Source organism: Neomonachus schauinslandi, chromosome 1 (genome assembly GCF_002201575.2).
Source record: "Neomonachus schauinslandi chromosome 1, ASM220157v2, whole genome shotgun sequence".
Classification (NCBI taxonomy): domain Eukaryota; kingdom Metazoa; phylum Chordata; class Mammalia; order Carnivora; family Phocidae; genus Neomonachus; species Neomonachus schauinslandi.
This window is the reverse complement of record NC_058403.1, coordinates 71,643,484-71,669,744: the sequence shown is the minus strand read 5'-3', so window position 1 is coordinate 71,669,744 and position 26,261 is coordinate 71,643,484. Positions and strand designations below refer to the sequence as shown.

Sequence of the window (26,261 nt, the reverse complement as noted above, 5' to 3'; positions counted from 1 at the left end):
TTTCCGGCACCGCGCGTCTCCCCACCCGGCGCGCTATTGTCGGGGGTCGGCGGGCCAGAGGCCGCCCCCCAGCGGCGGGAGCGGGCAGCGGCCTCCGCACAAAGGCTGCGGCCCCCGCCCCCCGACAGCCGCGGCGGCGCCGCTCCCGGACCCCTTGCGGTCCCCCACCCCGCGACCTGGCGGCCAGAGCCGAATACCATGAACCGGGGGGTACGGTACAAGGCACTTCGCTCATTAAGCACCCCATTTTCTGAACCGAGCGATACACCTACTTCGCGCCTGGCGCAGCCGTTGGGTGCTGGGGATCCTGGGGGTGAGCGGGCGGTCTGAGCCTTCTGAGGGTACAAAAGAAAGGGTGCGGTGGGAGGCCGGGCAGGAGGACACAACCCCCCTCATCCCCCCCGCCACCCCCGCATCTCGTCTCCATTGTCGGAAGCCGTCAGCGACCCCCCACCCCTACCCCCCACGGAGTCGCCCAAGCCAGACTTCCAGAAGTCACCCTAGAAGGTGCCCAGCGAGCCGAGGAGGCGGGTGGTCTTGGCCATCCTGCTGTCCCATCCTGCCACATTGCCACACATGCTGGTACACAGAGCTCCTCTTGAAAACAAGCTATTACCATTTTAAAATTTCCTTGTTGATTTTAGTAAGTTTGCTTAAAGAACAGGTGACCGTTATCACTTTGGTTTTTTCGTTTTTAAAAATAGCAGCTTTGTGGAGATCTCATTCCTATACCATAAAATTCACCTGCTAAAGTGTACAATTCAGTGGTTGTTAGTGTATCCACATAGTCGTGCAACCACCACCACTATCTAATTTAACAACATTTTCCTCACTTGCCAGGAAGCCAGTACTCATTAGCAATTACTTTCCCCTCCACACTGGCAGCCTTAGGCAACCCCAAATCTACCTGCTGTCTCTACGGGTTTGTCTGTTCTGGAAATTCTATTATTTATTTATTTAAAGATTTTATTTATTTATTTGTGAGAGAGAGAGCACACAAGCCAGGGGAGGGGCAGGCAGAGGGAGAAGCAGGCTCCCGGCTGAGCAAGAAGCCCGATGCGGGGCTCGATCCCAGGAGTCTGGGATGGTGACCTGAGCCGAAGGCAGATGCTTAACCGACTGAGCCACCCAGGCATTACTCTTCTGGAAATTCTATCTAAAGGCAGTCCCATCCAATAAGTGAGCTTTTTGTGACTTCTTTCACTCAGCATAGTGTTTTTAAGGTTCATCCATGCTGTAGAGTGTGTCAGAACTTCCTTTCTTTTTATGGCTGAATAATACTCCATTGTGTGGATATATCACATTTTATTTCTCCATTCATCAGTTGGCGGACACTTGGGTTGTTTGCACGTTTTGGTTCTTATGAATAATGCTGCTGTGAACATTTGTGTAAAAGGTTTTGTGTGGACAGAGGTTTTCAGTTCTCTTGGTCATGTCCCTAGGAGTGGAATTGCTGGGGCTCCTGGTAACTGTGTTTGAGGTTTTGAGGAACTGCCAGACTGTTTTCCAAAATGGCTACATTACTTTATATTTATTTATTTATTTATTTATTTACTTTTTAAATTTTTTTTTTTTTTGCGAGAGAGAGAATGAGAGAGCACGAGAGGGAGGAGGTTCAGAGGGAGAAGCAGACTCCCTGCTGAGCAGGGAGCCCGATGTGGGACTCGATCCCAGGACTCCAGGATCATGACCTGAGCCGAAGGCAGTCGCTTAACCGACTGAGCCACCCAGGCGCCCTACATTACTTTATATTTAAAGTTATGACCATTCACAGGAGAAATGAAACACCATTTGTCAGACATTTTCAGGCTAGGAGCTGAGGATGGGGTTTTTTTGTTGTTGTTGTTTTAAAAGATTTTATTTTATTTATTTGAGAGAGAAAGAGTGTGAGAGAGGGCATGAGCGGGTTTGGGGGGGAGTGGGGAGGGGCAGAGGGAGAAGCAGACTCCCCCCTGAGCAGGGAGCCAGACACCAGGCTCCATCCCAGGACCCTGAGATCATGACCTGTGCCGAAGGCAGGTGCTTAACTAACTGGCCACCCAGGCGCCTCTGAGGACATGTTTTTGAGAAAAACAGACAAGTCTCTACGTTCATGGAGCTTACGGTCCAGTAGGAGAGAGAGACATCAAATAAGCAATAGAACAAGCAAAAGCAAAATGAAAATATGTTATTCAAAAGAAGGGGCCAAAATTAAAATATGGAAATGATTAAGATAAAGTGATATAAAATGAACACCAACTAAGGCAAGATTAAAAGGTTAAATTAAAAGGAAAAAATCTCTCTCACTTTTTCTCAAATACATAAAATCTTAAAAAAATAAAAGGAAAAAATATAGTAGCCAGGTTTCTCATAGACATAAACAAATACCCACAGTCTGATGGCCCTGCCTGATGGTTCTTTGTGGGTTCTTCGGGCACACCTGTGGATACTGACCTGTGATTGCTTGGATCCTGGGTTCCTCTGGTGACATGGCCTACCTACTGTTCCCAAAAGAGAATCCATTCCACGAACTATGTCGCTAAAACGAGGACAGACCCTGCCTGTGTCCTCTCACAAGGTTCCCGTAGGGCACAGCTACCTTATGCTCTGCTTTGTTGAGGCTTGAAGATGCCAGAATTTAATTTGATTTGCTTCTTATTAGGACTTCCCTGTCCCTCAGGCTCAGTATAAGCCCTTGGAGGCTGGGCCCAGTTGAACAAATTGCTTCATTCCTCCCCACCCCACCCTGGACCAGGTTTACACACCTCAGCAGTTTTTCCTTAGAGTGGTTAGTTCTCAGCCTTTCCAGTGAACTCTTTGAGAATTTGGAGAAAACCTCAACCCTAAAAATTAGGAACATGTGTGCACACCCACGCAGTTGTTCATATAATCTTAAGGAATTTGTGGAAGTCCTGAAATGCAACTATAGATTTTGTGGAAGACGAGAACCCAGACAAAAAACCCCTCATGTAAGGGGCACTTGGGTGGCTCATTCGGTTAAGCGTCTGCCTTCCGCTCGGGTCATGATCCCAGGGTCCTGGGATCAAGTATTGGACTCCCTGCTCAGTGGAAAGCCTGCTTCCCCCTGCTTGTGCTCTCTCTCTCTCACTCTCGCTCTATCTCAAATAAACAAATAAAATCTTAAAATCTTAAAAAAAAAACCAAAACTCTCATTTAAGGGGTTAAGCCCTGAGTCCCCTCCCAAAGCACTGGGGGCGGTGCGGCGCATAGACGGAGATGTGGGGATCACTCAGCCGGCCTATCAGAAAGTGTCCCTGCTGAATCCAGCTCTCTGGGCACGTGTGCTTGGAATCTGCACCGATTCATCATTTCCTGTGGCTGCTCTAACAGATGAGCATAAACTTAGTGGCTTAAAATAGCAGAAATATATTCCCTCCCGGTTCTGAAAGCAGGTTCCCTGGACCACAATCAAGGGGACTCTAGAAGGGGAATCCATTCATTGTCTCGCTTCATCCCCTGTCTGGTGGCTGCGTCTGGTGGCTGCCAGCGCTCCTTGCTTGAGGCCTCATCACTTAACTCCGTCTCTCCCTCCGTGCTCACGCTGGCCTCGTCTTGTGTCCGATCTCCCTGTCTCTTTCCTATAAAGATTGCATTTGTGACCTGCTCAGATCATCCACGTTACACCCCCCATCTCAAGATCCTTAACCGAATCACATGTGTGGACTCGTTTCCCATATAAGGTTCCAGGGATTATGAGCTGGTGTTTTGGGGGGCCATTAGTCAGCCTACGACACTGCCTTCCCACAAGCTTCCTGTGAGATTCTTATGAGAAATGCGGGCTTGTGGAGATGGCCCTCAGTGGGGGCGGACCGGTTGTGGGGAGCTCATGCCAGTCCCTGGACATGTTGGCTCATAGGAAAATGCAATGGGAAGAATGTGGGCTTTGGAGCCTCCTGAAGCAGTCCTCCCTGCCCAGGCTGCTCTGTGTCCTGGTCCTGGAGGGGCACTGGGCCTATACTCCTCCTCAGCTAGCACACCCTTCAGAGTGGGATGAGTGCTGTCTTTCTGCCAGGCTGGGAGCATCTTCAGCCAGGGCTGTCTAGTTCCTATCTGTATCCCCAGCACCTGACTCAGTGCCTAGCACGTAATAAGGAAAATAGTTACTGAACGAATGGATTTCTTTTTTTTAAGATTTTATTTATTGACAGAGAGAGAGAGAGAGCACAGATAGGCAGAGCGGCAGGCAGAGGGAGAAGCAGACTCGCTGCTGAGCAGGGAGCCTGATGCGGGGCTCGATCCCAGGACCCTGGGATCATGACCGGAGCCGAAGGCAGGCGCTTAACTGACGGAGCCACTCAGGTGCCCCATGAATGTATTTAAAAAAAAAAGATTTATCTATTTTATAGAGAAAGAGAGAGAAACACGAGTGGGAGGGGCAGAGAGAGAGGGAGAGTCTCAAGCAGACTCCCCAATGAGTGCATAGCCCAGTTCGGGGCTCAATCCCAGGACCCCAAGATCATGACCTGAGCTGAAACCAAGAGTTGTATGCTCAACTGACTGCACCACCCAGTCAGTTGATATTTAATTATTAAAGATTTTATTTATTTGACAGAGCAAGAGAAAGGGAGAGAGAGCACAAGTAGGGGAAGCAGCAGCAGGAGAGGGAGAAGCAGGCTTCCTGCCGAGCAGGGAGCCTGATGCGGGGCTCGATGCCAGGACCCCGGGATCGTGACCTGAGCCGAAGGCAGACGCTTAACGACTGAGCCACGCAGGCGCCCTGGACCGACGTGATATGTACTGTAGTAAGAGCATGTTTACGATGCTTCAGTGCCCCCACCATCGTGCGTGCAGGTGTGTTGGAAGGGCTTTTAAGAAACCCACAAGCGGGGCTTGGGCGGGTAAGCTTGCTTTTGGCACTAGCGTGGCATGAGCAAAAGCCGAAGCCCAGCAGGAGAGGTCCTGCAGCAAGGGAGGAGACGGGCAGGAGAGCGGGCCGCGCCACCCAGTCATCAGGGAAGCGGGACTTCATCCGGTCGGGAACACAGGGTTATATAGGTGAACCTACGCCCTTCCCGCTGTGAGGACCTCTCCCAAATTCTGCCAGGACCTTCCACAGGGCCTTTCACACAGTCGGCCCTCAGGAAGTGAATCAGTTCCTTCACCAGGCTCCTGGAGGCCCGGCAGCTGCCCCACCCAGAAGCTAAAGCTAATGTTCCTTTGGCCACGGTCCAGAGTTTGCCGAAAAGAAAAGCTAACAAGAGGACCATCACACAGGTCCTCCCTCTGCGGCATTTCCTGTTGGCAGGGGCACTGAGCCCACAGGCTTTGTCCTGGACAAGGAAGGGCTGTGGCAGCCGGGACTGTCCTGCAGGAGCCGGCGGCCGGCGCGGCTGGAAGTGCCAGTCTCCTTGGGGGGACAGGCCGGCAGCTCAGTCGCTTCCCTTCTGAGGACCTGCTGCCCCCTGCCAGTGTCCCTGTAGGATGTTTTATTTAGAGGAAGGGTTTGTGGCTGCTACTCAAACAGCAACATTAAAAAAGGCTCTCTGCCAGTTGGATTTACCTGCTAGCAACATAGCAATCAATTCTCAGAGGATGCATTTTGAAATAATGGCATTTCCAAATCTGAATCAGGCCCACTGTGGACATGCTGGACTGTCATGAGAGAAGCAGGTGGTAGGACTGTCAGGGTCCTGGGTTCTTCTTTAACCTCCATTGTCAACTCACTGTTTGGTCTTGTGAAAATTCTACTTTTGGTTCCCCCTCAAGTTCTTCATTAATAACACCCTATTGCTGAAAGTCACTTACTTCACAATGCTCAGAAGCTAGGCAAGGGCTAATGGAACTCATAGATGTTGAAACATTACATTAAGGAAATTTTTTAAGTAATCTCTACCCCCAACGTAGGGCTCAAACTCACGCACTGAGAATCAAGTCGCATGCTCTACCGACTGAGCCAGCCAGGGGCCCCAGGGTACTCACCTTTTATTTAACTAATTAATCAATCAATTTATTTATTTATTTTTCTAAAGATTTTACTTATTTATTTGACAGAGAGAGACAGCTAGCTAGAGAGGGAACACAAGCAGGGGGAGTGGGAGAGGGAGAAGCAGGCTTCCCGCCGAGCAGGGAGCCCAACGCAGGGCTCGATCCCAGGACCCTGGGATCACGACCAGAGGCGAAGGCAGACGCTTAATGACTGAGCCACCCAGGCGCCCCGGTTACTCACCTTTTAAAGAGCCAACTAAATAGAATTCAGTACTTGAATATTTGCAACTCTTAGTTACCTACTTTAGAAGTAGCCAAGATGTACAAATTATAAATATGAAACCCACCCCTTTCTTCCCCCACTCTCCTGAAAAAATTCTGAAACCTTTGATTGTTGGGTCAGGCAAGAGTTAAAAGTCATTACTGTTATCAATTAACTTCTGAAGTTGTTACTAGTCACAGTTTAAGTGCCTAATAATCACATCTGGCTGTAGTTACCTATAGGATAGCACAGATTATAGAACATTTATTTGCACTGTAGCCAGAAAGTTCTATTTGACGACCCCCATATTACAACATCTATAGCAGCACAACTTTTAAAAATCAAAACCCTTTGGAGAATAATGATGTATCTGTGTAGGTTCACTGTTAACAGATGCACCACTGTGGTGCGGGGTGTTCAGGGTGGGGGAGGCTGTGCATATGTGGGGACTGGCGAATATGGGAACTCTGTACTTAACTGCTTAATATTGCTGCAAGCCAAACACCGTTCTAGAAAATAGTTAATTAAAAATTAAAAAAAAAAACAAACCTGCAAAAACATCTACATGTCCATCAATAATAGAACCATAAACTACCCTAGAGCAATGATGATTTATTATTTATCATATGTAAGACTATGGACGAATCTCACAATGTTGGATTAAAGAAGCCAGATACATGAGTACACAATGTAGACTGTGTATGTATCATACAAAATCTGGTGAAAAGGTCAGAATAGCGGTTACTCTTGGGAAGGTCAGTCTGTGGCTGAAAGGAAGCACGGAATGCTGACCCTTCTGTGTCTTTTTTTTAAAGATTTTATTTGACAGAGAGACAGTGAGAGAGGGAACACAAGCAGGAGGAGTGGGAGAGGGAGAAACAGGCTTGTGGGGCTCGATCCCAGGACCCTGGAACCATAGACCTGAGCCGAAGGCAGACACTTAACCAACTGAGACACCCAGGTGCCCCGACCCTTCTGTGTCTTAATCAAGGTGCTGGTTGCATCAATGTGTTGTTTGTGAAAAGTCAGCTATCTATACTCTTACGATTGTGTGCTTTCTGTATACATATCACACTTCAATATAACATTTAAAAGATGTATTCAGAGTCTACTGTGTACTGGGCACTTTTCACTTACATAATGCCTTTCACTTTTAGATTGCTCAAAATTGTTTTCCCTTCATATCAGAGTCTTTTGAAAGCAAAATCTTTCCTTTCTCTAGGGCCCTCTTCACCCTCAACTGGTCAATAGTATGATGAACACGACAGACAACAAATGGTTAAGGGTGGATATTTTGAATGATTTTTCCTCACTTCTCCACAAAGACGTTAGAGGGATGGCATTAAACAGATTTCTGGCTTGCTGCCATATTTTCCAGTTTACCTACGAAGAAAGCATATGTTGCTATTGATATCTTGACCAAAACCTTAACTTCCTTCTAGTTTCCCAAAAAGTAAACAGATGACAGATGTGTACCAGGTTCTACTTTAAAAGGACAGTATATTTCTTGTAATAAAATGCTGGGAAAAAATTCAAAACCATAAAGTGATAATGCTAATGACTGGAATTTATTTAGTCTAAAGTACTAACTGCTACAAGGGTGAGGATACCTAAAAAAATTGAAAGGATGCTTCACAAGACACCCATTCTGGGCAGAAGCAAAGGTGAAACTAGAAAGCCCCCTTTCAGGGTGTCCTAGTTTTGGTTTTTCAGACTCTAAGCAGAGGACTTAGGTTTAGTTAATTTTCTTAAGTAGGCTCCAGACTTAAAGTGGAGCCCAACATGGGGCTTGAGCTCACAACTTGAGCTGAGATCGAGAGTTGGACGCTTAACTGACTGAGCCACCCAGCACCCCTTAGGCTTAGTTTATTTGGGAGGCAATCCAATGAAGCAGAAGTGAGGGAATGGAGAAAGTGAGGGGAGGGAGAAAGGCCACAGGTGAGTTAGTGAGGTGATGTTCACTGTGGGCAAGTGGGGCTCAATCCCTCTGAGGGTGCAGTGAGGCACATGTACAATGTACGCACCGAGTGATAGGGAAGCCGGGGCACTTACCAACCAGCCCGTTCTTTACCAGTTGGCGGTTGCTCTGGGGGTGTTACATCCCCAGCCCTTCTAGACTGCCCTGTGTGCAGGCTGAGCAGGCTCCTGTGGGGCAGGAGAAAGGAATACAGGGCTTTGGTGGTGGAAAGACTTGCACAGGAACTGTCCACTGGGGCTGCAGGTGAACTCATAGTGGGCTAAGGGATATGGAGTGGTGTGGGGCATCCACAAAGACATCTCTTACTAGTAATACTTGCTAGAAAATTGAGTCAGATGCTCTTCACAACTGTTCCACATTCACAAAAATTAAATACCAAAGGTATACATCCAGAAATAAGCCCTCACACATTTATGTTCAATTCTTGACAAGGGTGCCAAAACAATTCAATGGGTAAACACTAGTTTTTTCAACAAATGGTGTTGGGACTACTGGATACCATATGTAAAGAATGAAGTTGGTCCAACTACCTCACACCATATACAGTAACCCAAAATGGACCACAGATGTAAATCTATGAGCTAAACTATAAAACTCTTAGTAAGAACATAGGGGGTAAATCTTAGTAACCTTGGATTTGTGAATAGTTTCTTAAATTTAACACCAAAAACACAAGCAACCAAAGAAAAAATGGATACATTTGGACTTCATCAAAATTAAAACTGTGCTCCAAGGGACACTGTAAGAAAATGAAGACACCCCACTGAATGGCAGAAAACATTTGCAAATGACAGATCTGATAAGGGATTTGTACATACAATGTACAAAGGACTTTTGTAACTCAGTAACAAGATAACTCAATTAAAGAATAGGCAAAGGATCTCTTAATTGACATTCTTCCAAAGATGATATACAAGTGGCCAGTAAGCATATGAGAAGATGCTCAATCAACATCATTAGTCGTTAAGGGAATGCAAGTCAAAACCATGAGATACCACTTTGTACCCACTGGGATGGCCAAGACATAAAAAGATAGTAACAAGTGTTGACAAGGATATGGAGAAATGGGGGGCGCCTGGGTGGCTCAGTCGGTTAAGCATCTACCTTTGGCTCAGGTCATGATCCCAGGGTCCTGGGATGGAGCCCCGCATCGGGCTCCTTGCTCAGCGGGGAGCCTGCTTCTTCCTCTCCCTCTGCTGCTCCCACTTGTGCTATCTCTCAAATAAATAAAATCTTAAAAAAAAAAAAAGGATATGGAGAAATTAGAACCTGTTGATGGGAAATGTAAAATGGTGCAGCCATTCTGAAGAAGTCTGGTAGCTGCTCAAAAGGTTAAATATATTGCAGTTCCACTCCTAGATATATACCTGATTAAAAAACCTGTGTCCACACAAAAACTTGCACACAAATGTTCAGAGCAGCATTATTTATAATAGAAAGTGGAAACCCAAATGTCTTTTTAAATGATTTTATTTGAAAGAGAGCGCACGAGTGGGGGTAGCTGCAGAGGGAGAGGGAGAAGCAGACTCCCTGCTGAGCGCGGAGCACGAGGTGGAGCTGGATCGCAGGACCCTAGGACCCCAGGACCCCAGGATCATGAGCTGAGCTGAGCTGAAGTCAGATGTTTAACTGACTGAGCCACCCAGGTGCCCCTGGAAACCCAAATGTCTTTTTTTTTTTTTTAAGATTTTATTTATTTATTTGAGAGAGAGAATGAGATAGAGAGAGCATGAGAGGGGGGAGGGTCAGAGGGAGAAGCAGACTCCCTGCTGAGCAGGGAGCCCGATGCGGGACTCGATCCCGGGACTCCAGAATCATGACCTGAGCCGAAGGCAGTCGCCCAACCAACTGAGCCACCCAGGCGCCCATCCCCAAATGTCTTTTAACTGATAAATGGAATAAACAAAATGTGGTATATACATTCGATGGAATGTATTATTTGGTAATAAAAAGCAATGAAGTATGGAGAGATGTTAGAATACATGAACCTTGAAGACGTCAGGCTAAGTGAAAGCCAGTCACAGGTCACACAGCTTATGATTCCATTTATTTGAATGTACAGAAGAGGCAAGTCCATATATAAAGCAGATTAGTGGTTGCTTGGGGCTAGGAGGGTGAGAGGATTGGGAGCCAATAGCTAAAGGGTCCTGGGCCTCTTTTTGTGACAATAATGTAGAATTGATTACAGTGATAGTTACACAACTCTGAATATACTAAGAACCATTGCACTGTATACTTTAAATTGGTGATTTTGCATGGTATATGAATCTCAATAAAACTGTTACAAAAATAATCAAGAGCATGGAAACATATGTACCTACTTTTTCTGTAAAGTCTCATGTTTTAGCCATTACACTATCATTAAAGCAAAACTTATTCTAAATCAGTACATGCTTTGTTCATTCAGTATGGAAGTTTCTCCCACACAACTGTGCCTGTTCTTCAGTAAATGGAACAAAGTATATTTTAACATGCCAATGCTGTTCCTCTACCAATGAGCTTTTTTTTTACCGAGACGGTCTCATTTTTCTCAGATAAAAGGGAATGACTAGAAGTAGACTGTTGCAGATGGGATCAACACCATTTTAGAACCTCCTTAGCTTTGCCTCCTCTCAATTTGCCTCAGCCTTGGTCTGGAGTAACCTTTCACTCAGTATTTAAAGAATTAGAACACTAACCCCTTACCTATTTATAAACCCTTCCTTGGCTTATCCAGTACTTTAGAGAAAACATCCAGAATCCTCCCCACACGCTCAAAGGCCCCATGTGGCGGCTCCTGTTAACGTCCTTCCTGCTTCAGGCCCTACTCCTGCTGTGGCCATTTTCCAGTGCCCTTTCCCGCCACACAGGAGGTGGGGTTTGTTAAATGAACAAGTGTACTTTTTTTATTCTCCAGGTGGAAAACATTTTCAAATATATCTTAAATTTATCACAGCCACATAGGGCCAGGCTTAACTGTGAATTCATAGATGAACTTTGAGGGTCTGTGTTTCTTATGGGAATGTGCATTTTCCTGGAGAAAGCATCCATAACTTCCATTAGATTTCCAAAAATATCTATCACACAAAACAAGGTAAGGAACTGAGTTAAGGGAATAATGAGGCTCACAGAAAAACGGAGACAAAAGTAAAGTGAGAGGCTAAAATAGCCATTGTGTATTTATTACAAACAATGGCGCTATAAAAGGTAAACTGCCTTTGTCATTCTTGATGGTTGTAAGTACCAAGGAGATCAGGGATCCCTATGCCTAAAACAAAAACTAGCTGATTATCTCCCCATTTTCTCATCCCTGTAGTTAGCTACAGAAGACCGCATGCTTCCCTCTATAATAGCGGCTCATGTTGATGGTGATTTTCCAAGAAGGCCGTGCTCTCCAGAAGCTTCTGAAAACTACACACGCCAGTCCCCCATTCCAAGATCTGATATGCCTTCTGCCATACCAGGGGTGTACTGGGTATGTGTGAGGTTGAGAGTCATTAACGTAACTAATGTTCTCTAAAGAAGCCATCTAAAACTCAAACTGTTTAAAGAACATGAAATGTCCAAATGGCAATGTATCTACATAAACCAGTAAAACATCTGTCAGTGGCAATTTAATTTTAGTATCTTTAAAAAAAAAAACCAAACTCCAACTTACAAATTAGTATGCATCTGCGTTATTTGTTCACACACACATACAACCATTTGTTCCCTCATCTTAGGTTCAGCCTTCTACAGGACGAGGTTTCTGGGGCTCCAAGATGACTGTGTTGAGTCGCTGCTCCAAGGAGCCCCCCTGTCTGGATACTGGTGTTTGGTGTGGCTGCGTGCCACGAGAGCAGCGTCCATTCTATGCAATCACAGGCCAGAGCAGCTCCTGTTCTATTCCAGATGCACAGTGCAGAAGCCATTTCTGTTGCAGCCCAAGTTCATGTATCCAGGTGCTTATACAGTCGACGACTTTTCTCTTTTTTATTTCTGTTGCCATGTTTTTTCCAGGCCTTCCCAGCCCTGCTCTCAGTGCTCACAGTAGCTGCGGTCACCATGCCACTCCCAGGCTTGTAGCCCATCACAGCCTGCACGCCTTTGGTCAAAGCTCTCACATTTTCCTAGGAAGTAAGATAGCATTATTTGAGGTGTGAGCACAGGATTATTTATGGAGAACTCCAAGAACAACTAACTTCCACCTACTGATAAATAAACAAAATGTGGTCTATCCATTCAATGGAATACTATTTGGCAATAAAAAAAAGTATGGATAATACATGGATGAACCTTGAAGTCACGATGCCAAGTTAAAGAAGCCAGTCACCAAAGGCCACAGAGTGGGCGATTCTATTTATAGGAAACGTCCGGAGAGGCCAATCTATCCAGGACAAAGTAGACGAGTGGTTGGCGGGGATTGGGGGGAAGAGGGGAATAGTGAGCCACTGCTAATGGCTACAATGTTTCTTTCTAGAGTGAAAAAACGTTCTAAAATTATGGTGATAGTTGCACAACTCTGAATATACTACAAATTATTGAACTGCACTTTAAAAGGGTGAATTTTATGCTATGTGAAGGGGTATTTCAACAAAACTGCTATATAAAATGTGTTGGATCAGAGGGTAAGGGAAAACTTGAAAACTTACTTGATGGAAAAAAGTTTTATCAACTGTATTTTCAATCTGTGTTGCTTTTTTATTTCTGCCTGGATGTATTTTCAGTTTGCCACCGTTTGTTTGGCTCTCTAGGAGTCGCTGGTGTTGCTGCTGAAAGGTCACAGGGTCTCTTCCAGGAGGAGGATGACAGTACAGAAGTTGACCCTACGAAGCCAACAAGAAGCGGAACAGCACATCACAGGTGCCATGTGTGTTATCGAGAAGAAAAAGTCCTCTGAGAAGACCTCTCCACCAGGCGCCCTGACAAGCTTCCTGCTTTCTGATGTGAGCTGAGCAGAGTTCTGTCACCTACAACTGGAGAGCCCTAACGAAGACACCAACTGTGCTCCTTAACGTGTTCGGGAGGCCTCGCCGGCCCACAGCCCCCACACCAGAAAGAAATCTTTCTCCTCTGTGCTTTTTACCTTGTTTGCATTTCTACTAAAGTGTCCTTCAGTACGCTGACATGACTGTACTTAGGATAAATATTTTCCAAAACAAAAACCAGGACACAACTAGACAGCAGGATGATACTATGGGGATGTTGGGCTGGCCGTGGTTGCTCACTGGGTGCAAATTTTCTGCTTCCTGCTGTAAGCGCTCTATAAACTGTGGTTGGTTTTAACTCATCTTCTCATCTTCCACGGTTTTACAAGTGGTAAATGAATAAATAATTTATCCATACAAATATTCCATTAACTTCTTTCTTCCTGAACTGAAGGCAAGAGAGTGTGCTGCCCAATTTGACTCCTGTGCTTCCCAGAGCTCTCCTGATGTGGCACTGAGGAGGGGGAACAAAGCCAAATCCTCATAACCAGTTATTACTGGAGACCCGAAATGCTTGTTTGTGAAAAGAATTAAGCTTAATACTTAACAACTATTGGGGGTTAATTATGCATCAGGCACTGAGCTTAGTGGTGTGTGTGTCTCCACATACATAGATTTTTCTCATTTATTTCCCATAACAATCTCATGAGATAGGTACTATTAATTCCTATTTTACTGATAAGGAAAACCCCAAACTTAGCATGTGTTCATTTGTAATACGAGAATGACCACCTCATGGACTTGTGTATTTTTAACGAGGTGACAACACGGAGAACGTTTTGCACTGCCCTCAGCTGGGCTCGCTGGGAGTGCTGTTGTCACGAGGGGAAGCGCAGGGAGAAGGGCAGATGACCAGCTACGCTGCAGGGAGGGCGGGGACACAGCTGTCACAGGAACCAGCAAGGGCTTCGGGAGATGGAAAAACCAGAGGCACACATTTTCTCACTTTCACTGAGGACATGTGTAGAGCCCTCTCCCTCGCGTTACGCTGTTGGTTACATGTAGGGTTCAGACGATGCTAGCTCCTCTGGATCAAGAATGCCCAGCCAAGGCGGCGGGTCCCCTCCCCCAGAAGAGCTGCTCAAACCTTGCCAATGCTGCTTCTCACCGATGACACCACCACCTCAGTGAGGAAGTATCTCCTCTCTAACTCAACAGGTTGCCGGCATCTAAAAGCACACCATGAGGACGAAGGCCTGTTTACTCCAGAGCAACAAGGAGCCGGGCTCACTTACACTGACGTAGTCCTTCAGGATATAGCGAGCAGACCGCGGCTGGTCTGGCTGCCCATGCGCAGTCATGAATCCTCGCATGTCTGTGAGGAGAAATAGTGGTGCAAAACCCAAGTGAGAAGCCAGAGCGTCATGACAAAGACAACCGACGTGACAGAAGTTTAGTCTAACTATGCATGCTGAATTGCTAGTTTTTAAAAAATTTTTTAAAAAGATTTTATTCATTCATTTGAGGGTGGGGGGAGAGCACGAGCAGAGGGGAGAGGCAGAGGGAGAAGCAGACTCCCTGCTGAGTCGGGAGTCCAACATGGGGCTCGCTCCCAGGACCTGGAGATCACGACCTGAGCTGAAGGCAGACACTTAACCATCTGAGCCACCCAGATGCTTTAAAAAAGCAACTATCATGGTAGAAGATAATCTGGTTAGCACCATAAAGACATCTGAGAATCCAGGTAAACAGACGATATTGTTCTGATACCCTAGCACCAAGCGGTAACGTTCAATTTCTCTCTACTCCAGTTATTTCTTTCATCTCTTGATTTTAAAAACATTTAATCACGGAGGCTACCTGTAGAATGCTATGTTGTCACTATTATTAGCAAAACCAAAAGCAATACAGTAAGCCTCTTTCTGTTTAGTGATTTATCTATGCTTTTTCCAGTTTCTCCAACATACTATACAGACCCCTCTAATACTGACTCAGTTAGAGGGAGTAGCAGAGCACAGTGGTTAAGAATATGGGCTTTGGCAGACAGGTGGGGTTCAAAACTCAGCTTCCTCACCTAGTAGCTGTGTAGTAGGCTCTGTCATGTTTAGAAGGAAATGGTGAGGGCGCCTGGGTGGCTCAGTTGGTTAAGCGACTGCCTTCGGCTCAGGTCATGATCCTGGAGTCCCAGGATCGAGTCCCGCATCGGGCTCCCTGCTCGGCAGGAAGTCTGCTTCTCCCTCTGACCCTCCCCCCTCTCATGTGCTCCCTCTCTCATTCTCTCTGTCTCAAATAAATAAATAAAAATCTTAAAAAAAAAAAAAAAAAAAAAAGAAGGAAATGGTGAGAACCCTAGTTCACATAATACACAAAAACACATTTAGGCAGATTAAAAATCTAAAGCTTAAAAAAAAAAGATATTAGAGGGAAACAATTTTGTCCTTCTGAGATAGGGAAGGCCCTCCCCAAGTAAAACACCAAACCTCATCAAGCCAAAAAGGAAAAAAAAAAAAAAGGCTATTAAAATTGGTAATGTCTACAGGGTTAAAGAAACCACAAAGGACTCCTACAAATCATTAAGACAACAAAAGATGCATAGCAAATGCTGATTCCCAGAAGAAACAGAAATGGCTAACGTATGGACAGATGTCCCATTTCACTAGTACTTAGAGATATGCAAATTAGGTTAGTTAGCAACATCTTTTAAAATGAACTGTCAGAAACTATTCTTTACAGACCTGCAGATGATCTTAGAAACTGTACATATGTGGTCATCCATTTTTATTCTGATTTTATCAGATTTAGATGACAAATCTTAAAAAACTCAAACTCAATTACTTTTCATTTTATCTTATCTGGAAGTCAAACTAAATGGGAAGTCTGGTGGAAGTCCACCTTTCCCCATCTTTCAGGCTCTGGCACCAGAGAGATGTCTGGATTATGAAATGGGTTCTCATCCAGGCTACACCACTGACCAGACACCACCGTGGATAAGTCATTTCATGCTCTGATTTCAGATTGTCTTAAAAAAAAGGAGGCGCAAGGTGGCGTGAGGTGAAAGGTGGCATGATTTTTAAGGTCTTTTCTAGTTCTGTGATTTTGTGACTACACCAATCTCATCAAAACTGCTTAGTATTTATCCTCTTTAAAGTCTCCCAACTAAACTAAGTTCAAGTTCTGGTTTAAGTGTGTTTCATATCAAATCACCTTTCTCTGCGAGAAAGATACAAGTTTTTTCTCTTCGTTATCAAATCACTCAATAACCTGAACTCCTTCCCTGTTGGTGGCAGTTCCTTTAAAGGCATGCCACAGATGTATGGAAATATTTCTAACATTGTTATTTCTTTAGGTAGACGTAGGTTCCTCCAGACCACCTTTAAAGTTTGTATTTAAGGTAAATAAATCACAATCAGTTGAAGAATGATAGGCAGATAGCTCCCACATAGAACTGGGGTAAGACAGAGGTGGGAGAGCAGTGGACTCATTTTAATGTCAAACAAGGTTTCCAAGGGACTGATGGAAGGCGAGGAAGGCTGTTTTGTGTTCCCATCCTGACCATGCTCCACTCTGTCCCAATCTCTGAAGGCTTTCCTTTCCCATGCTGCCCTTACAACTCTCCTATCCTGCTATGACAGCATATTCATTTTCTTCCCAACAAACCGGAGAGAAGGGAGAAGACTCCAGAAAAAGCCAACACGGCCTCAGTCAGAATCCATATCTACACCTGAGTACCAACGAAACAGTGAGTGCCCTAAGGGCCTTGTCTTCCAAGCACGTGACAGCGGCTGGCTCGCCCCGTGCGCCCTGTGGGAGCTTTCAACCCGGTCCGCATGTAGGCCTCCGACAGGGAGGGGCCCGAGACCAGGAGAGCATGGGAAGACATGTGCCCCCGGAACGGGACTGATTGCAACCGTGAAGGTCCACAAAGGGCAGACCGAAAGAGGCCAGGGACTCAAATCATCTCCTTCTCTAACTCTAGAAAGCGCTTAACACACACTAACGACTCAGGCAGCAGTCAGCTCTCCCTCACTGTTGCACTCTGAACCCACCACCAGAACAGCTTGTGGGCAAGGCCCACAGAGACAACAAAAGTGTCAACGCTGGAAGATGACATGACAAATGCTAAGGAAAAATGTGAATTTGTATCTTTGCAGGAGTAGTTCTCTCATTAACTATGCTGTTACTTTTTTTGTTCATGTTTTAAAATAAATCACAACTCACATCCATAAGCCGTCAACAGTTCTTCTGATGTTGGAAGTCGATGGGGATCTTCATCCTCTCTAGGCTTTATGATATTAATGCCATAGGTAGCTTCTAAGACATGTCTCGGAATATTCTGGCAAACATAAGCTTGTCAAGGAATCCATTCCCTTGAACTTAACCCCGCCCCACTACAGCTTCTGACACATGCTTCCTAACTCAGCACTTTTTTTTTTTTTAAAGATTTTATTTTATTTGACAGAGACACAGCGAGAGAGGAAACACAAGCAGAGGGAGTGGGAGAGGGAGAACCAGGCTTCCCGCCGAGCAGGGAGCCCGATGCGGGGCTCGATCCCAGCTCCCTGGGATTATGACCTGAGCTGAAAGCAGACACTTAACGACTGAGCCACAAAGGTGCCCCTAATTCAGCACTTTTTTTTTTTTTTTAAGATTTTATTTATTTATTTGACAGAGACAGAGACAGCGAGAGCAGGAACACAAGCAGAGGGAGTGGGAGAGGGAGAAGCAGGCTTCTCGCAGAGCGGGGAGCCCGATGCGGGGCTCGATCCCAGGACCCTGGGATCATGACCTGAGCCGAAGGCAGACGCTTAACGACTGAGCCACTCAGGCGCCCCTAATTCAGCACTTCTAAGACAGAAGATTTTTCACCTCTCCAGAAAAAAAGGGTAGTTATTCATTAATTTTTGAATACTCTTTTTTCTCTTTGAACACCATGCTACCTTGTACCAGTTACTCATGCACATGCCCCATCTGCCCTCCAGAGTGAATCCGACAAGGGCAGGATCCATGGCTGATTCATGCCTCTAGCCTCCACAGAACCCAACCTAACCTGGCTTGTAATAAATGCTCAGTACACACCTGATTACTAATTCACAGAGAAGTTGAAAATATACAGAGAAGCATTCAGTAACGTGACATCTGTGTTCCCAACTATCAGGAGGTAGTGACAATGTCATCTATTAAAAAAATGCACTGAAAATGGAAACCTTTGGAACACTATACCAGCCCCTCCTGCCACCTGGAGGTAAGTGGAGTTGGTGGTATAGCCGCCAGGCCACTTTGCAGACTTTCACATTCATGAGTATCTATTAAAACAAAGTACGGTTCTGCAAGATGACACTTTTTACAGAAATGGTGTCATACCGTATACGTAATGTTTTGAGATTTACCCAAGTCACTACAGGTACGTTTAGTGCAGTATTTTTTTTTTTTTTTTAAGATTTTATTTATTCGAGACACAGAGGTAGAGAAAGAGAGAGAGAGAGCATGAGCAGGGGGAGAGGCAGAGGGAGAGGGAGAAGCAGGCCCCCCGCTGAGCAGGGAGCCCGATGCGGGGCTCGATCCCAGGACCCTGGGATCATGACCTGAGCCGAAGGCAGATGCTTAACCATCTGAGCCACCCAGGCACCCCTTACTGCAGTATTTTTAACTACTGTATACTATTCTATTTTAGCGATACACTATATTTTACCTATCCTGGTAAATGAATTCTTCATTATTTCTTACAGAAAGAAATTAAATTGGGGTGCATGAAAAGCTGTGGCAAGGATCTTGTCAAGAACTGTAGTTTAGTGTACTTACAAACTAACAAAATCAGTATGCCAGTCTCAGGGAGTCTCCTGTCTTCCACCAGTACCCACGGAACAGTAACAGACTAATTCATTGGCTTGTAAGGAGGGTAAAATCTTAAAGACACTTGGTTCTTGGGGCGCCTGGGTGGCTCAGTCGTTAAGCGTCTACCTTCGGCTCAGGTCATGATCCTAGGGTCCTAGGATCGAGCCCCGCATCCGGCTCCCCGCTCGGCGGGAAGCCTGCTTCTCCCTCTCCCACTCCCCCTGCTTGTGTTCCCTCTCTTGCTGTGTCTCTCTTTTCAAATAAATAAATAAAATCTTAAAAAAAAAAAAAAAGACACTTGGTTCTTAACAGATCTATCTTTGAGTACTTTTTTCACATCAGACGCTATTCTAGATGCTTCACATAAGGTAACTCATTATGCTGGGAGGTGGCAGAGTTCCTAATTAGCTACCTACTAGCTGTTAGATCTTGGCAAATTATTTAACTTCTCTGTGCCTGACTTTCCTCAAGCTTGAAAAAATTGGAATAATAGCAGTACCCATGTCAAGGGTTGCTTTAAGAATTAAATGAGATTACTTGGTAAGTGTTGTGCGAAGCACACAGTAAGCACGCAATAAATGTTGGCATTAACGATTAAATTCTCACCATCAACTGTGAAGTAGCTTTTTGGAATTTTTCAGAAAAGGAATGTTTCTGGAAGGCTAAGCAAGCTTACCAAGGTCACACAAGGAGTCAAAACACCAGTGTCAGGATTCAACTGGGGGCCGCGATCCAAAGCCTGTGCTCTCCCACTGACACCAGGCGACACTGCCACCATCAGGACATGAGGTTCTACTCCCGCAGTCCTGATGCTACCTCACTGCACAAACTTGGGCAGATCACCAGTCAGTATTTCAGGTCTTTCCGTTCAATAGCAGGCGTGAATACATCCAATGTAATAAAGCAATGTCCCAAACAAACCTGAAGCCCTAATATACACACAATAGCCAATTTTTGCGAAGCAGGAAGGATATTAGTGACACAGGGGGGACGTGGTCTCTCATTTGGTCAATTGGGAGGATTCCATTGCAAATCATCTCTGCCTTGGTAGAGACGAAGGATGGCATGACCAAGCCGGGGCAGTCACATAAGCAGAGGCCAGGTTCCACATAGAGGGTCTGAAAGACAAGTGAGAAGTTTATGTTGGGCACACAGCAGAGGAAGGGACAAGACCAGCACACAAGTGGCAAAGAACGTCACAGAAACACCCAGAGGGAGGAACTGGCTGAGAAGGAAATCCAGAAGCTGATGCTGCAGAAATACCTGGAAATGCTTGGTGTGGCCAGGTGTGGCAGACACAGACACTTTCTTGTCGCCCATGATGGTGTTGATTGTGGAACTCTTACCAACATTCGGGTAGCCTACCTGCGAGAGACACCTAAGTTACTGACGAGTCAAACACTCTATCTGTCGAACCCAAAGATAATACAAACATAGTGCAACAGGAGCATAAGTGTTCGGTGGCTTCAAAAGATTATTTGAAATAGATGCTGTTTGTTGACAATTTTCTCCCCTGTGGTATGGGTGTATTTATTCAGACTTGTTTCCAGTGATGAACAGTCAAGCTAAGTACATTTTATTTTTATAGGTCTTGCTGTAACAGCAGATGTTACAGTAAACCTCAGCCCCCTGTTCCCAGCTCTCCCCACAGTGTCCCATCTTACAGGCATTTCACTGTTTCCGCTGTATTTTTCACACTGTGGGTGAAGTCGAGCATCAGACAGACATTTTTAATCATCACCACATGCAATTAATCTTTAATTTTTAATAACCTGTTAGGAAGCTTCTGTCTTGTTGGTTAAAAATTTTAAGTGGCACATTTACTTGATATGGGTTAGTAAGCCACTAAAGCTCTTCAATTACTCTTAGCAGGATCATATAAAGGTTCTCAAATAAGTGCTCAAATCATGGCAGCCTCGCTCAAGGCTTTTTCTCAGGCTTGCCCCTGTGCCTCTAAATCCAATTCCCTCTTACTTCTAAGAATCCTCTATCAGTTGTGACTGGAAGATTATAAATACCGATTCCATCGAACATAAAACCCCAAACCTTCCACCTCTATTCCAGGCCTCGTAACAGACAACATCCACTGTTTCAGTCTTCGCTCTCACTCCTCTCCACACTTAGCCATACTGTTATCTGCTATTCCATGAACATATTTCCATTCCTGGGGCTTTGCTTAAACATTTACCTTCTGTTTGCCTGGAAGGCCCTTCTACTGTCACTTTGTCAAAAACTCACATTATACTTTAAGGTGCAACCTCTTACATAAAGATTGCAGATAACTGCTCATTATTCTCAATATTCTCCTCATGTTTTGTGTTTATTTGTATCTTGATTACATGACATGTTACTATTTGTTTAGATGTCATTTGTTGGGGGGAGGGCACTTTTGTTGCTGTCATCTCCCCCACCTTCTGCAGATCAGGCTCCCTCACTATACACTCCCACAGGCCGCTGGATGTCCTCTTGCGCTCACGACACCCGGAACACCAAGCGCTGGGAGGGTGGGGACTGTGTCTGTCTGGTCCCCTGATACACTGCTACAGACCAGCAGGACGCGTGGCCTGTGGCACGTGATCAATAAATGTTCGTAGAATGAGTAAATTAACCTATTCTCAGGATTTCTAGAGTAAAACGTTCAGGAAGTGGAGAGGCTGTTTCACATTTCCATAAATGTGAGAAAGAAAGAAACTAGCTTTTAGGGAAGCTGGACTTTCTGGCAGCATGTAGGAAAAGGATTTTTAGCAATCATATAAAGAAAAGAAGCTAAAGCTGTGAAGCTGAGAGAAATGACGTAAGTTCTCCAAGGTTCACAGCGAGTGAATCCATCCCACTGTATCACTGGGGGGTATACTAGGTCTGCCTGGCTCCAGGGGCAATTCCTTTAATTAGCGCTCTGAAGTGAAATGTTGATCTGCTACAATCACTGTAAGTAGGCTTGGGGCGGGGGAGCGCTTCAAAACAATTAGGATTAGCTATACTTGGCATGTAACTTAAGAGCCAGAAGATTTTAAACCTGCCATGATCTACTTTCCCTCACAGTTTTGTTCTCCTGGGTGAGAGACCTTTAAAATACCTTCTCTAATATCTTACATTTCCTTAGCTCAAGATGGGGCCTCTGGAGCTGTGCTGTATGTCTCTGAGGTCTGAGCACTTCTCACAGCCACCTCTAGAATTAGCATATATGTAGCTAGGGATGTGATCTCCTTTCCCTTGTTTTTCTGCAACTAAAGCACCAGTCATGTTTTGCTTGGCCCAAAGATGTTGGGATTCACCCTAAAATGCACCTGGAACATTTAGAGTACAAGTTGGCAAGGATCACATGACACCAAAAGCCTATAGAAGAAGGTAAGATTATTGAACTGGAAGTGTGAAGACACCCTTAAAGGCGCTCTCATTCTGCTACCTCTCGGTAAGTCACAGGACCAGTAGGGCTGAACTGGAAGATAGGAGAAGATAATTAATATGAATAGGGGTGTAACCAATATAAGCCTTTAGAGAGTTCACTCTTTTGAGTTGGGCTTCACCTACCCCCACAAGGCCAGTGGGAAACAAGAGGGCAATAACGTTCCCTATGATGCCAGAAGCTTGGCTGGTCCCTTGGGTGCCAGTGTAACTACCAATGGATTAGAAATAAAGGTACCGGGCGCCTGGGTGGCTCAGTCGTTAAGGGTCTGCCTTCGGCTCAGGTCATGATCCCAGGACCCTGGGATCGAGTCCCACATCGGGCTCCCTGCTCGGCGGGAAGCCTGCTTCTCCCTCTCCCACTCCCCCGCTTGTGTTCCTGTTCTTGCTGTCTCTCTGTCAGATAAATAAATAAAATCTTAAAAAAAAAAAAAAAAAGAAATAAAGGTACCCATGTGGTAGGGCGCCGGGGTGGTGCAGTCATTGGGCGTCCGACTCCTGATTTCGGCTCAGGTCATGATTTCAGGGTCTTGAGATCGAGCCCCGCACTGGGCTCCATGCTCAGTGCAGTCTGCTTGGGATTCTCTCTCCCTCTGCCCCCACCCCCTGGCTTGTGCTCTCTCTCTCTCCAATAAAAAAATCTTTTTAAAAGTATTTTATTTATTTATTTGTTGGGGGTTGGGGAGAGACAGCACAAGCAGGGGAGCTGCCGGCAGAGGGAGAGGGAGAAGCAGGCTCCCTGATGAGCAAGGAACCCGATGTGGGTCTCGATCCCAAGACCCTGGGATCATGACCTGAGCTGAAGGAAAATGTTTAACCGACTGAGCCACCCAGGCGTCCCTCAAATAAATAAATCTTAAAAAAAAAAAAAAAAAAAGGTACCCATGTGGTAACAATCTTAGGACCTATTTCATCTTACCAGTCCAACCGTAAGTTGTCCGTCTTTCACCTTCTTCCCATTGTGCAGCTGCTTAAAGATCTCCAACAACTCCTGCCTTGATACGAGGTGGCTAAAATTGTGTGTGCACTCCTTCTGCAGGGGTTTCCTACCCTGAGCCTCAGAATCCGCAGTGCAGCTTCTCTGCCAGTCCTGGCCAGAGGCCTCTTCGTCAGGGTTGTCCTCTTCCGAGCATGTCTGCCACACCTCCTCCTCCTCCTCCGGACAGTCCTCGTACTCACTGGAGTCCTCATCGCTAGGGGCAAGGTCACTAAGTGCGAGGGAACCGCAGTCTGGGAGATGTCCGGGCTCACTGTGTGGGACCGCAGCCTCCTCACAACTGGCCTTTTCAGACTTGGCTGTGTTGGCTTCTCCAGCACCCCCGTTCGCCTGTTCCTGAAGAGAGGACAGAAACCACAAAAGCTCAGAAGTGTACAACAACGGCACCTTTCACTCTAGTGAATGTACTCAGAGTTGGCTGCCACAGATGAACAGAGGACAAGATAAGTGACAAGACCAGAAAAAGTGAAAACAGGGAGAGAAGGTAAGCCTTTCGGTGAAAGGACACAACAAACTATCAACAGTGGTGCCCTCTGGGGACGAGAGGAGCAGCGGACCTCACTTTAGACATTTCTGTATTATTTGGACCCTGTACAAAATATGCATTACGTTTGTAACAGATACATCTTTAAAAAAAAGCAAGCATTTAAAAAAGCCCATGTCAAGCTGAATTCTTTGGCAGTACATTATTTTGCACTAGGCTGGAGAACAAAGCATTTCTCATTAACGATAAAATATTTAACATTCTCTTCTTTGCACAAAGCAAGAAGGGCATGGTTTATAATTTGAGTTTCTTTTCACATTTGCATTTTTAAAGACCGTGATTTGCATGTTTAAGGAAACTGCTATTCCTTTATAATTGCCTTTAATAAATCAGAGCACTGTGGAGCATAGCTCCCTCTGGATGAAATGCAGAAGCAACAAAACAACTCCACATGTGAAAATTATTCACATATGCAAAGAAAAAGATAAAGATCATTTACTCTTCAAGGATGTGTTAATTCTTCTGAATTCCTACTGATAATAAAGCAAAAATAAGACAATTTACAGTATTACTAATTTGAATTAACAAGAGTGAGTGGGTTTGGATTTAGAAGTGATGCAAACCTTGTATCATTTCTAAATTACCTAGTGTTAGAATGAGTAACCGTCACAGAATAGGACACAATGAACTCAGTTAAACAAGTAACCTAACTTTTAGGAAAGTAGAGATATAAAGAAAATGTCAGGGAAGATAGACATGATTTCATGATCAAACCTGGCAGGTCAAAAAGAAACATGGCAGCATGCCTTATAACAGAACCAAAGAACTGGAAGCAATTTCTATGAGAAATGAGCAATAAATGTAAAGAAGACGGTGTGTCTTCACTGTGAGCTCTTCTGGATCATTTCAAAATATGAAAGAAATAGAAAACAATAATGTGAACTGAATGTGGATGTGTATTAAAAAAACTAATAAAACTAGAAGCACTTCAGGTTCAGTAAAAATGTTAAAGACAACAAAAGGACTTTGTGCCAGTTATATTAAAAATAAAAAGAAAGGAAAAATCAATCCCTTGAGGAAACACAGTGCAACAGATGGCTAAGAGAAAACCAAAATATTCAGCTTGAAAACTGTCATTTTTCCCCCCCCCAAATAAGAAGGGATCAAACAACTGTAAAAGGAAAAACCAAATTTGAGGTAGGTGAGAAAACAGTGACTATCAAACTATTTCTAATAAATTCATGTTTGATACTCAAATGACAGATGTGATTCCAGCTATGATATCACAACAGTAGCTGGTTATTGGTCTTGGGAAATCATGAGAAATGGCAGACACTTCAGAAGACTTGGGAGAAGTAAATGATGGCTAACTTAAAAAGGGAGAAACAGTATCTTCCATAACCACTCCCTGTGAACTCAGACTTGGGTATGGGAGCAAGTCTACAAGATAGCTGGTGAGCCCCAGAAAGACAGTCATCAATGTACTACTTGGTTAACAGTTCAGGGAATACCACAGATGTAGAAACTAATCTTTTCCCATTTTGATAGTTACTGGGTTGGTACATCAGGGCTAAGAATACAGTGATAAATATTTATTAAACAAACTTCAGTAAAACACTGGTTTCCAGGAAAGAGTTGAAACAACAGAAATAATGCTTAAGAAGACAAGCCATGAAGCCAGACTACCCGAGGATAATAAGCACTTATACTTACTGCTGAGATGATTAAATGAATACAATGTATAAAGTGCTTAGGACAGTGGTGCCTGGCACAGAATAAGCTTTCTATGGGTTAGTTTTTATTAACAATAGTAACAATGGAACAATGCTTATTGTTGTATCCTTGTGAACACATCTGTATTCATCACATCAAAATGCTTGGTAACACAAAAGGTTATAGAGCTCTCCCCTTGGTCTTAATCTGTTTAACAATGTTATCAATGACTGGAAAGAATACAGAGAAGGACAAACACACAAAATTGGCAGATTCAAAGCTAGGAGAGAAAAGCAAACTGTACAACCAAAATGAATTCCCTATCTTAGCCCCAAATCGCTAACAATATTTCAGAGTAACTGTATGTCCTAAATTGAGGCAAATACAAAATGAAAAACTTTTTCCATTGTAAATATGGGATTAGATTTGCAGAAGTCTTTTCTTTTTTAAAAAATATTTGAGGGATTTCATTGTTCACAGGTTAAATGAGCCAAGAGCATAACACAGCTCCTCTGAAATGGGGTGAATTAACAAAAACTGAATTATGGGGCGCCTGGGTGGCTCAGTTGTTAAGCGTCTGCCTTCGGCTCAGGTCATGATCCCAGGGTCCTGGGATCGAGCCCCGCATTGGGCTCCCTGCTCCGCAGGAAGCCTGCTTCTCCCTCCCCCACTCCTCCTGCTTGTGTTCCCTCTCTCGCTGTGTCTCTCTCTGTCAAATAAATAAATAAAATCTTAAAAAACAAACAAACAAACAACTGAATTACTGGGAGTATTCTGAT

The 26,261-nt window shown here is 44.8% G+C and overlaps 1 protein-coding gene across 1 annotated transcript in view; it reads right to left on the bottom strand.

Annotated features, from left to right (window-relative positions):
• Positions 1-11,746: 11,746 nt before the first annotated feature.
• Positions 11,747-26,261, bottom strand: part of LSG1 (large 60S subunit nuclear export GTPase 1) — a 28,991-nt gene continuing 14,476 nt past the window's right edge. The window contains exons 8-14 of the mRNA XM_044919884.1: positions 23,208-23,621; positions 20,147-20,248; positions 19,859-20,001; positions 17,270-17,394; positions 14,347-14,426; positions 12,776-12,949; positions 11,747-12,253 (exon numbers count right to left, since the gene is read on the bottom strand). Of these exons, the coding sequence (XP_044775819.1) occupies positions 12,074-12,253; positions 12,776-12,949; positions 14,347-14,426; positions 17,270-17,394; positions 19,859-20,001; positions 20,147-20,248; positions 23,208-23,621 (1,218 nt within the window). The 3' untranslated portion in view covers positions 11,747-12,073. The remainder of the gene's footprint in view (positions 12,254-12,775; positions 12,950-14,346; positions 14,427-17,269; positions 17,395-19,858; positions 20,002-20,146; positions 20,249-23,207; positions 23,622-26,261) is intronic.